Here is a 12,545-nt window from a genome sequence, read left to right as displayed (position 1 = left end):
TGTAAAGTTGCTAATCCTCTTTCCGAAGGAATTCTTTGTTCTTAAAAGCACTGGAATTTAATTTGCTGCAGACCATGCTCAGATTTATTTGTAATGCTTGTCTACAAGTTAATCAGCCAAACAAGCGCTGTCTGCTACTGTTTGGCATTTAATTTAGCATTTCTTCTCTCTCTCTCTTTTTCAGGATAGTAAGCAGCTTATAGGAAGTGGTAGGTGACAAACTTGGTCTATTTAGGATTAGTATATTTTATCTAGACTTGATTGAAATTGTGCTTACTGAAATTGATAAGTCAAAGGGGCAGCTGCAGAGTCTGCCCAGATTGTGATTATTTTTCTGCTTAATGCAGTTGTATGTTTTTAAAATGCTACATAAGTTTTCCGGTTAATGTGTGGGAGGAGGCATCTTGCAGAAAAAGTAATACTTTGTCCTCATCGTTTTTGTGTTACGTACATACACAACTCTAACCTAATTTTGAGGGGTTTTTTCCTTCCTAAGACAAAGTATGCTTTTTTCCTAATTCCTCCTAGAATATTTGAAATACCAGTTATCCCTACTTGATTTATCTAATAGAATTCTTGCATTTAAAAAATCTTAACTGAAGGTCTGCTTGTTTGTCTGTGGTGGAACAATACTGTCCTGGTGCAGGGTGTGTGAAAATTGCTAAGCACAATGCAGAAGCATTGATATTTTTGTTCTGAGAGGGTTTTTTAGAGCTCAAAGTTTTATAATACAGAAGAATAGAAATATGAGGATCTGACAGATGACAGTGAGGAATTGAGTTCTTTTTATTGTGATTAAAGCATATAGGAGGTAAAAGGGTGAAATCTGAGATTTGGAAGTAAAAATAAAGATAAATGAGTAAAATCAGTAGTTGGTGTGATTTATAGCAGCTGTTTCTTTGATACCGGCATTTAAATTCTCAAAACTTATATTGGTGGCTACAGTTCAGCAGTCATGAATAGGATAGTAAACAAATTATCAAATTGTTGGGGCTTTGAAACTTTTGTCATTTTTCTTAATAGGTGGCAAATTATGTCTGCAAATATTCATTATTTGGTGATTGATCATAAATTATTGGTAACCACAAACAGACCCATAGGCATAAATCTGAACACCTGGTATCTGGAGACTAAATGGAAGTTTTCCTGGCTTTTTATGCTATTTAAAATAGGTTTTCTTGGTCTTACCTAACTTCCATGAATTATGAATTAGAGCTTTGTATATGCTGTTGAGGAAAAAGAGGTTTTAAATTCCGGAATTTTTAGGAGTATAGGAATTTAGCTAGGAATAGTATGCATGTATTTTTCCAGTGGATAAAGTGGCACAAAATCAATTACTATAGGGTGCGTTATATTTTAAGTATGCTTTATTATGTAATGATACAACCATAACAATTCTATGATATGTTAAGTATTTTCAAAGAAATTTTTTCCACAAAGTGTGTGGGGGAAATGGTCCTACAATTGGTATTTTGCTAAAGAAGAAAGTAGCTTTTATTGTTTTAAACCATAAACAAGTTACTGTTTGCTTTTTTGTTTCTTGGGAAGTTGAAGCGTTCATCAGTATACTGTGTGAGTCTCTTTTGCAGTGATGCTAAGTGGAGGAGAAGCTGTGATCCAGAAGCCTATGGGGGGGAAATGCAGCTAAGTTCTAAGGCTTCACAGAGTATGACTGATAAAGTAACAGTTTGTGATGTTGCTAGACTGCCTTGTTAAGCTTTTGGAAGTCTGTTCTCATTTGTTCTGTGGCAGGTAGCTAGAGAATAAAACCTCCCTGAGACAATACCTCCAAATGAGGTAGCCTTGGCTGCTCTGTGAAGTAAAAGTATTTTATTCTAGTTGTGCCTGGAGATTCCTGAGCTCTTGAATTTGTGCTGGTAGATGGATGTGCTAGTAGATGCTCTTTTGCTTTCCACTGGGAACAAGTTCTACCATTGGGTGCTGTAGTACATCAAAGCCAGATTTAGTCTTTAGTTCTCAACTGCACCTCAACTGATAAGTTTGCTTTTGTCTTGAGTCCTTCAAAAGTGATCATGTCAAAACAAAGTTGGCATGTGTCTCTTCTTGCCCCCTATTGTAAGGTCACATACTAGCTTGCTTTCCCTTGGAGTGGTGCAGCCACTTCTGTGTCACCAAACCTAGCTGTAGTTGCTTAAGATTTCTTCCTTTACTTGGAAAGGGAGTTTAATTGCCTTTTTTCCTTCAATCTTTTTCTTCATAAAAAAGAAAAAAGAAAATTAAGTCAATACTTTTTGACTTTAAATTAAACTACATTAAAATTAATGTAGGCTAAAAGAAAGGGATCTGAATTTTCAATAAATAGGATTAGGGAAAAGTACCCTCTGGAAAAAGATTTTCTTTATTTGTCTTCTAAAATGTCTTATTTAGAAAAGAGCTAATCAAATTTTCTCCTGGAAAGAGGTCTTACGTAATTCTTCATGTGTGTTGCTCCAGAGCGCCAGGTACTGGATCACAGAGTCTGGAAATGTTGCTTAGCCTAGTATTCTTTTAAGTCTTAAATTAATTGTAAGAGAATTTTCTAGAGCATAGTCCCCAAAATCTCTCCAATCCACAGCTTGTTACCTGTTGCCAGAACTGTACAATTGTAATTTCCTTATGTTTACTGAGTTGTTGACTGCCGCTTTATTAACCTCGTCAAACTGATAGTTGAGAGCTGGACTGATGTGAAGGTCATCCGGGAGAGTGGGAATGAAAAAGGGAACGTTGGAGGAATCTACTTCCTCCCCCCCATTACTAGTTATTCTGTTGTTTTGTTTGTGTGCTGCATGGAGGTTTAAAGTTTTCACTACCTAAAGTAGTTAGAATAGAGTTGTTTGTCATTTTGGTCCAATGTGTGATACTTCCCTCCTGTTCTGGTTTGATACTAAATATATTGTTCCTATTTAATAGTTAAATATATTATACTATATCTCACCTATCTTAAGACATTTATGTGAAGAATTGAGGGACAAATGGTTGTGAAATACTAATGAAATGTGTTCCAATGTGAATAAATGCAAGAAAAGGCCTTTGCAGCTGAAATTCAAGACCTAACAAAAGAACTGTTTTGGGTGAGTTTAGTGTACAGGAATATATCTATCAACAGATGTCAAGTTAATTCAGGAGGTAAATAGATTTAAGGAAAGAATTGTGACATGTGCTGTCAGCAGACCTCAAGATACCAGTGGCCATTGGATTTAATCTACCATAAAAACAATGAGAATATTTCTGCTTGATATTGAGAGATTGCAACCTTCTTTCATCCAGATTGCTTTTTTTAAGAGTCTACATCATAAAATTGGGTCTTGCTGATTTTATGCTGGAGATAAACTATGGGGAGAAGATGCTTTCTTGATTTGTGACTGCAGGAATTTGGGGGGGGGGGTGTGTTTTATGTGTAATTTAATGGTGGTTCTATCTAGTGTCTGAATTTACCTACAAAGACTCATTTTTGGTCCCGTTAAGAAAAGAGTGAGGTGATTAGAACAAAATCTAAATGTTTGTGAATGTTGAATGCAAATTGTATTAGATAACGGTGGTCTGAGATTGAGTAGTTTGTAGGGGGTGTAATAGCTTTTATTAGAGTAACTGTATACAACTGAGAGGGAGGGGAAAGGCTGAAGAGCTTTTAGGCATGCAAGCCCTATAATTACATGAAAAGATTATTTTTTTCTTACTGTTGAGTCCTATTAGTCTAATAAAAGCATTACTTCTTATTAAACTGCTCTCTGATACAGCTATTGATGAAGTTGGATTTTGTGTTGATGCCTATGTGCAAGTGTGTTTGTGGCTTAATAAAAAAAAGGGTAAATTACTAGTTCAGTGCATGTTATTTAGAAGTTCTTAAGTACTGCTTTCTTAAAAGAAAGCAAAGGAGTATGTTTCAAATAAGTATATTTGGTAAAGGAGATGACTACTGAACAAATTCCTTCCAGAACGAGAGAGAGTAATGTGTTTGGAATGTGGTATCATGGCAAGAGCTGTGTGTCCTTTCTTAGCTCCAGGGACTTTGTGTTAGCACAAAGATACTACTGAATTTTATGCTGCTTTTTTCATTCATCGTACAACATAAAACCACATTACAATGCAAAGAGCAAATTTTTGCTCTGTTTTGGGTCTAGAACATCCTTGAGGATTTTGTTTTGAGCAGGGTTTTTGCATATTTTTGATGTCACCTTTTCTTCCAGTGTGATTATTGTTGTGAAGTTCTCTTATTGTCTAATGATTTTTTTTATAATAAAACTATTACATAATTAGTCTTGGAAATCTTAGTGGTAAATGTGACATATTCCCATAGTGCTTAAACACGCATGAGTCTCAGTTGTCCTGGGTAATGCTAAAGTTGTAAAGCTCTGCCCTGTATTTATTTTGGTATTTTTGGAATATAATTAAGTCTCCTTACATTTTCTCGATGTCTGCTTGACATAAAGCAGCATATATTCCTGTTTCAAGTGAAATAAATAAAATCATGAGTATTTACTCAACAGATACTAACTGTGTTGGTAAAGTCAGTGGACTATGTAACTGACAGAAGTTTTGAGGCAACTACATACTTCAGGGAAAAAATAAACCAAACCAACAGTAAAAACTTTCCCAATGAAGACTGTAAGCTTTGTATTTTCTTATTATGAACTACTGTTGCTTTTTATGTAAAAATGAACTTAGAATTAGGCTAGTTCCTACTTTGGGTGATTGTCGGATAAGCAGAAAGGAGAGCATGAGCTTGAATTCTAATCATTCCCAACAGGAGAGTTAGGGAGGATAAATATGTAGACGCGTGTCCCTTCATGTCTTTCATTAAGTATCTGGTAGTGCAAATAAAATATCCATTGCACTATAATTGAGTAGTTTTTGAAGGTATTACTTGCAGTGGAGCAACTCAGTTTTTGAAACTCTGGCACTGCATTAGGGTACTTGCCCTCGCTATCAAAAGTAGTCATATCGAAGGTACAGATTTAATTGTATTCGAACTTTCATACAGCTATCCTTTACACAAACAGTTGTGCAAGTGTCCTGATGTTTCAGATAAGCTTCTCATTAAAGAAATCAGCTTTATGGGGGTTGGGATGTGTTTAGTCATTTGTGGGCAAAATTGCTTACAAAGAACAAAAGCAATTTCTCATTTTTTAGAGTAATCTTGGTTATGATGTTTTATGATGTACGCGAAGTTTTCTTTTATTTAGAAAGAATAAAGTAAATGAGGGTATCTTTTTGTGCCATCACCAAAGAAACCATTTTTGAAATCCATGAAAACTAAACTTCTTTCAAGGTGGAAAGTGAACTTGTAGAAAAAGTATTACTTCCATTTCCTGCCATATACAGATGTAGCTCTAGTGTCATTCTGGTAGTACAATGAATTAAAGAAAAGCTAGGCTAGAGAGAAGTAATGTGTTTTATTAGATAGCTGATATGATTGCAACAGGAAAGATACTTTTCGATGCACGGATTATTTTTAGATCCCTCAGTCTGTAAAGCTGTGTCTTTTATAAACTTCTGGACTACTGCACAAAAGTTGATATGTTTAGAGCCAATAATCAAAATAGTCTTCTGTATTTTCTGTGTATCACGCTATGATACTTCACTTACATTATGCTATAAAGATTATAATGTAAGAAATACAGCAAAATGGTATGCTTGTTTCGTACATATGAACGCAGATGTAAGATTTTTTTTAAAAAAGCCCTTAACGTAAATGTATCATTTACAGTATTTTTCAGTATTTTTTAAAATAATGCATTGCTATTTGAAGGTGAAGGAGTATTTAATAAGAGGAAAAAATATAACAGATGTGCAAGATAATTTTGACCATCTCATCTATCAGCTAGACTTAGATAGCTGCATAAGGTACAGAAACTTTCTATTTGCATGTTCTTTTAACTTTCTGATTAAGTAGTACACCTACTGCTTAGGAGAAGTGAGGACTTCTGCCAAGAGTTTTAACATAGGAGAAGATTCAAGCATAGCATACAGTGTTTATGTTGTAAAGAACTTTGTTCAAGTAAGCTGCCACGCAAAAATATCCCAGGCTTCATTGAAGCTGCATGGAATTTGTGAGCTTTTCATAGGCATTTTTGTGGAATCAGGGAAAAATCCGTCTTTAAATTAAGAACTTCCCATCAAATGTTCTGTTTTCACTGATGCTTATGTTACAAGGAGCTGTTAGAAATGACATACATCAGTTCTTATTGCTGTCTATTCAAGGCTGTCTGTTTGGAGAAGTAATGCATTTTCTTGCAAGATATTACTTTGGCACCTAAATCTCAGTAACTGGTTCTGGTACTGGTAACATAAGTCTGTTATGGCTGTTGATGTAACTCATCATGAAACCTTCTTCTTCCTTTAGCAGCATTAGCTGTCTCTTATTATTACTGGCTTTTTCAGCTGCAAAAAGAGGAATGAACTGATCTACCTGTCCAAAAAATGCCATCAGAAAGTGCAGCATGGATGGAGTTTATAAAATTTGGCTGTTTCTTTCCGATATGTTTGGATTGGTGATTATAGTAGAACTGTTTCCCTAACAAAAGATTGAACTTTGGGAAGAACATGCAAGAATTTAGAAGAAAACATAAAACACTTAAGGAGGGCAGAGTTAAACTTGAACGATTAGAATTGATGTGTTACTCACAGTGAAATTATACTGCGAAAGGCTAGAGTAAGTTGTCCAGGATATGCAACAATTATTTTACCAAACAGTGCACAGTAGTAGTTTGTGGAAGTGCAATGTTGGAAGGTTAAAACGAAAGCGTCATCCATCTCGTGTCGCATATATGCCAAATGAAAAATAGTTCTGCTGGCTTTTAAATAAATATGCATCCTAAACCAGCTATAGCAGAAGTCTACTGGTTTGGGGACATTCTCAACTCTTAGTTTTCTGAAAGTTCTCTTTTTGAATAATACCACAGGGTTTCTGGTCTGTGTGTTGGTTTTTGTGATTTTCAATGTAACTTTTGTGTTTAAAGAGAGAAAGGTTGCTTTAGGCAAGTAGAGAGAAGTAAATAAATATTATCCGTATGTCTTCAGTAAATTACTTAACCTTTTTTAAAAAAAAAAAGATTTTATAAAAGTAAAAACATAGTATTGGTCTGTTAGCAGTAACAGTTATAGAACACTAATGTAAACAAAACTTGAATATTTCTATCATTATCTAAAAATCTGGAAAAACATTGACTAGATTCCTCTCTGACAGGTCAGTGTTTTCCCAGACAATCTGTTTTCTTTCAGCTGCAATAGGTAGAAATTAGTTCAAATAAAAATGTTAGTACAGAAAAGATTTTTCTGGTGATTGGACCCCTTCAGTCACCTGTCTGAAGTGACTGGTTCTAGGAAGGAGGAGACAAATCAAATACTTTCCGTGTGTTAGGATTGTTGCATTCATGTGATTTTTTGAGTGCTGCTTGGCCAGAGTTCTTCTAAAGATGCAGCATATTTTTTTCCCCTTCTGGTTAGTTTTCCTTTCTGTGTGTGAAGGTGTAGGATCAGTGAGTAAATTAATGTAGGGTTATATGTTGAGTCTCAGAAAGATAGTAACAAATGTCATCAAAAGCATGGGATGCTTTCTATAGGAGATACAACTAAGTAGATGAGTTCTACTTAGTCTGGAGAAGAAATAGTGAAGCAGTGAATTGTTATATATACCATTCATTAAATTAGTACGAAATGGAGAGGATAAAGAAAAATCAATTGTGCATTGTCTTCCAATACAAACTCTCGGGGCTTCAAATGAAGCTAGTAGCAGCTAGACTGAAAACAAACAAAAAGGAATAGTATTGTGGTGGTTTTCCGCAGAAGATAGTTGAGGCAACCCTTTGCCAAATGGTCTTATGAATGATAAATCTTATGGGGTTCCAGGGGCAATCAGAAAAGCTCATGGAAGAGAAATCACTTACTAGAAATAATGTGACCCACTGAACCTCAAGTAGTTGGAGAGTAAAAGACCACTAAGGGGGAAGTATTGCTGGGTTTTCTGTCATTTTATATTCTGTAGGCACTGTTAGGGAGAGGATAACAAGCTAGAGGAATCTTTGGTTTGGTACAGTACAACTGTTTTATATTCCAAGAGAATGTAAAAGCCAGAAAACCTCCATGTTTAGTGTATATGCTGTATGAATTGCTTGAGACTCTCAACAATTGTTTCATTATTTAAAGTAGTGAATGTCTTAAAAAATAATTAAAAAATAAAACAAACAAATGAACAGAACAAAACACTAAAACTCAATAATAGTTTGTCGGGTTTTTTTTAGTCCATCGAAACAAATATCAAAATTATAAATGAGGATTTGGAAGAGCAATTAGAGTAGCATTTTTTACTTAATTTTTGGTTTAATTCCTTACATTTTTTTCATTCTGTATTTTAGTTTGCTGTATTGCAGAAAGTCTGCTTCCTGCTAAATGCAATGTTTAAAATTCCCTAAGATGGTAAGGGATAAGCTACAAATATGGACTATCAGGCAAGCTCTGGAGATTTAGTTAATCTGACCTAGATGTTCTTTTGATGATTGAGACCTGCAGTATGTGAAAACACTTCTCAATTTCAAAATGAAACACAAGGATATCTGTTGTATAACTCAGCTGTCCTTGTAGTGACAGACACATCAATCATTCCTGAACAGGAAAGGATTTACTATAAAAAGTTTGTAGCTTTGGAGCTGTAGAGTTCATTGGCATTCGGATCAGCAGTGGTATTGGAAGTTGTAAGTGAATTCAGCATTTGAATTTTACCATGTCCTAAAGAGGATTAGCTACAAATGCAGGCAACATACTTTTTTTCATTTTCAAGGGCCAGTTGTGCAAGATGTTAATTCTTGACTTAGTTTTCAACATATTTTATGTGAAAGTGTTTGGTGGCTCTTAAAAAAGGACTGAACGGGTACTTATAACCATAAATAACTGTGGAAAAAAAACCTAATTAGAAAAAAGCAAGTACCCGGAAAGCAAAACTGTTTATATATACCACTTTTGAGTACTTGAGAAGCTACTATTTTTCTATAACCTCTTGAGTTGAGACTATTTTTATAGTACAGTTAAATACACAGAGAAGATGCTCCATGTTGAAGAACTGTGGGGTTAACGTCCTATTTTTTAAAAAAAAAAACTTAAAATGATTACATAAAATGGTTTGGATGGTTGGTAGGATTATATGGCCTAAAAATTACTCTGCAGAACACTGGTTCCTATATATTTAGCAAATTTTAATGATTTTGACTGCAGTTTTGCATGCTGTTTTTCTGGTGTATGCTGAATTATTTCAGAAAGATGTAATGGTAATAATTCTGCACTTGGAAGAATACAGGAAAAGGAAATTATCTGTGTTAAAAAGACAGAAGGTAAACTGACTTTTTTCAATGGTAATTGTTTCCAGTGTTTTGGAACTGAGACTCAGTATTTCTCACAGCTTACTGTTCAACTGCCTCTTTCGTGTGAAGTGATGTTCGAATGTTGGAAGTTGCACTTCATGTAGAGATTTCTTGTAATATTAACAGCTAAAAGCCTTCAACAGTCAAAACACATGTTCTCTGTAGAGTTGAACAGACATTTCCTCAGAATCACTTTGAACTATGTTAATGTGAATCTGGACACCTGAAATGAAAGCAGAGTCCTCTCTGTAAATGATCCTTGTGCTAAAACAAGAGAGTATAATGAAAGTAAATCTAAGTACTCTGGGACAGAAGGGTAAGAGGTGAAAAGGTTGGCTGCTTTGCACACAGGGGTTTTTTTGTATCATTTTTTAAGATACGTTGTATATAAGTACTGGCATGCCTGTAGCATATTTTAAGACCTTTGAATTTTCTCATGTTTATTTAAGAATTTATTTAAGCGAATGAACTGATATTTTGGTGATGGTCTATGGTGCTGAGAAGGCACGATGTGGTAGTCTGTGCCAGATGGAGTTTCCAAGGATTGAAATCTTTTTGAGAATGTGTATTCTGTAGCTGTAGTCCATTCAAAACAACAAGGGAATGAATAAGCAAAGGCTCATCAAACCTGGGAAAATTAATAACAGAAAGAACTATGGCATGTTGACTATTATACATCAGTTCCTCTGTGTACACACACTTCAGAGTAACCCTTTGCTGTGTTCTGGGATAGGAGTTGCTGTACAGTTAGTATACCTGGCATCTGCATTGGCAGCACATTACAGTTGTAACAATTACTGTTCTGTAAATTCCTATTTTTCTTACTGAACAATAGTGAGAGAAGTCATTATCTAAAACACTATTGGTTTTAGGTATTAATAGTTGTAAGAAAATGGCTAATGTTAGCAGAGAAGGCGTACCGAATGGTGATATTACAGTTGAGAAGCATGGTTTTCTAGTTGCTAAGACATTGCAGTGGTGTTGAATATGAATATTTCATTGTGAAGCGAGTTTTGAAACATTTGGTATAATTCTTTACCATGAGTAATACAAAGGATTACTATGGGTTTTAGCAATAATACTCTATTACTGTGGTGATAGACATTATTTAACATTTCAGTTCATCTGAAGTCTATTTTAAGTTGACTCTTGGTGGTGTTCAACCGAAAAGGAAAATGTCTTGAATAAAATGACTGCAATTTTTAAGTGTCTCATAAATGCAACCTAACTTGATTATTTGTGAGCTTGTAGTCTCATTCAGAATTCAAAAAACAAACAAAAACTATGAACTTTTATTATGACTACATGTATTATATTTACTTTTCCTTGGAATGTTCTGTATGAAGGAATACATTTCTTCTATATTTTCTCTATTTTACAGACTCCTGGCTTGAGAGCACACACTGGGAGGTTGCAGTGGTTTGCAAAAAAGTGTATATCAAGTAATCAGGTGTGTGGCTCATATGATGTCTTCTATGTAACTGTCATTGTATATCCAAGAAAAATTGTTTTGAAATATTTCATTGCTTGATTTTTATGTTTGTGAAAGAACGTGTGACAGGCTGATGAGGTGAGCTTAATGCTCTGTGTAAATGCTGGTGTATACTTAAACAGAAATATTATTTTAGCTGAATGCACACAGCATGTAAGTGCACATATATAGAAAAAGAATTGTTTGGCTGAGATATAACTATGTTCTTCCTTCTTTCTTTTTAAAGATGGAGGCTTTGGAACACTTGGTAGAATTAACTCAAAATCTATTTGAATGTGATAGAGATGAAATGTACTACTACCTGCTTCAACTGTGTGGTAAGTGAACTTGTGATCTTTTTGATGTTGTAATCTGTTTTCTTTTGTGGTTGCAGATAGGAAATAACCCTGAATTGGAGAGGAGTTTTATCCTGATATGCAAATAGCCTGGATACCATTTCTGAGGCATCTTTCCGGGGGGAGAGTGCAGGTTTTTGGGTTTTGGGGTTTTTTTACCTGCAGACCTGAACACTTACACAGAACTTACATAGTACAAATCTTCCAATCTATGCTATTGTCTTGTGTCAACTTTGAAAGTTTACTCTGTTTCGGTTTTTAATAATGCTTAAAGAAGAAAAACTGCTCATTTTTATGTCTTCGTAACTGATAAAGATCTGGAGTCTCCTGTAATTGGATCTGGTTTTGAAAGGTGCTTTTTTCTTTTTTCTTTCTTTTTTTTTTTTTAAAAAAAAAACCTACCAATTCTTTCCCAGCCACAACCTAATTTTTGCATAATTTATAGGGAATGGAACAATTTTTAAAATTGAAAGTTCATTTCTATGCTACAGACTTAGTGTAGGATGTATCTATAGTATTTTTTCTTTTCCTCTTTTCTGTATTTTTCAGTCTGTGCTGGTTTTGTTATTCTGTGTATTATACTCTATTATACATAATAAAAATTCTGGAAACTTTAGTTCTAGTTATTTTATAAAGCCTTGAAAAAACATTTTGTGTTAAGATCGGATATGGAGCACTAAATAGTAAATTGGGGCATAAAAAAAAGCATTACAGGGATTGCAGTGTACTTTGGTGTTGTGTGTGTATATGTATTAACGAACCATTACAGCAATTTGATATCTTTGGTCATGGGAAAACTTGGATTTGAGCTTGGAGTAATTTTAGGCTGTTCCTCATATATGTTTTTGATTGACTAGAACTAGCAATGTTTTAATGCTAAATAAAATACTATTCAAACCCTCTTTTTCTTTTCATATGGTAATGAAAGGGGCTTCTTCCCCATTGCACTTACCACAAGCAGAACAGATGAGTACTTCCACAAAAAAAAAAAAAGACCAGAAATCCCTTGAGAACTTTGTTGCTTTTCATTTCCTGAACAGCCTTAGAAAGCTGCAAAACCACTCTGGCGTTACCCAATTCTGGCTTTGCACATACTGGTTCACCATCAAAAATGAAGTAGGCCTGAAAAGCAAACTTGTCTCAACAGATTGGGAGGGAGCCTTCCTGTTTCTCCGCTCATCCTGTTCACCTCTGGCAGTGACTAAGTCTGACAGTGTGTCTGCTAGGAGGAGAATCTAAGAAGATACAATTTATCGAATTCTGTCATGCAAAATCTTCAGTCTTCTTTCAAAAGACAAAACCAATTCCATCTATTCAAAGAAGTGGAAAACATTTGTGGGTTTCTGTCACCATAAAAGACAAAAA

At 34.7% G+C, this 12,545-nt stretch overlaps 1 protein-coding gene across 1 annotated transcript in view; it reads left to right on the top strand.

The window, feature by feature from the left end:
• The window catches only part of LRPPRC (leucine-rich pentatricopeptide repeat containing), a 79,403-nt gene that overhangs the window by 40,129 nt on the left and 26,729 nt on the right, over window positions 1-12,545 (top strand). The window contains exons 25-26 of the mRNA XM_009700206.1: window positions 10,735-10,803; window positions 11,072-11,162. Of these exons, the coding sequence (XP_009698508.1) occupies window positions 10,735-10,803; window positions 11,072-11,162 (160 nt within the window). The remainder of the gene's footprint in view (window positions 1-10,734; window positions 10,804-11,071; window positions 11,163-12,545) is intronic.

This window comes from Cariama cristata, unplaced genomic scaffold (genome assembly GCF_000690535.1).
Source record: "Cariama cristata isolate BGI_N322 unplaced genomic scaffold, ASM69053v1 scaffold37805, whole genome shotgun sequence".
Lineage (NCBI taxonomy): Eukaryota > Metazoa > Chordata > Aves > Cariamiformes > Cariamidae > Cariama > Cariama cristata.
The sequence above is the reverse complement of the archived record's forward strand: the minus strand, read 5'-3'. Positions and strand labels throughout refer to the sequence as shown.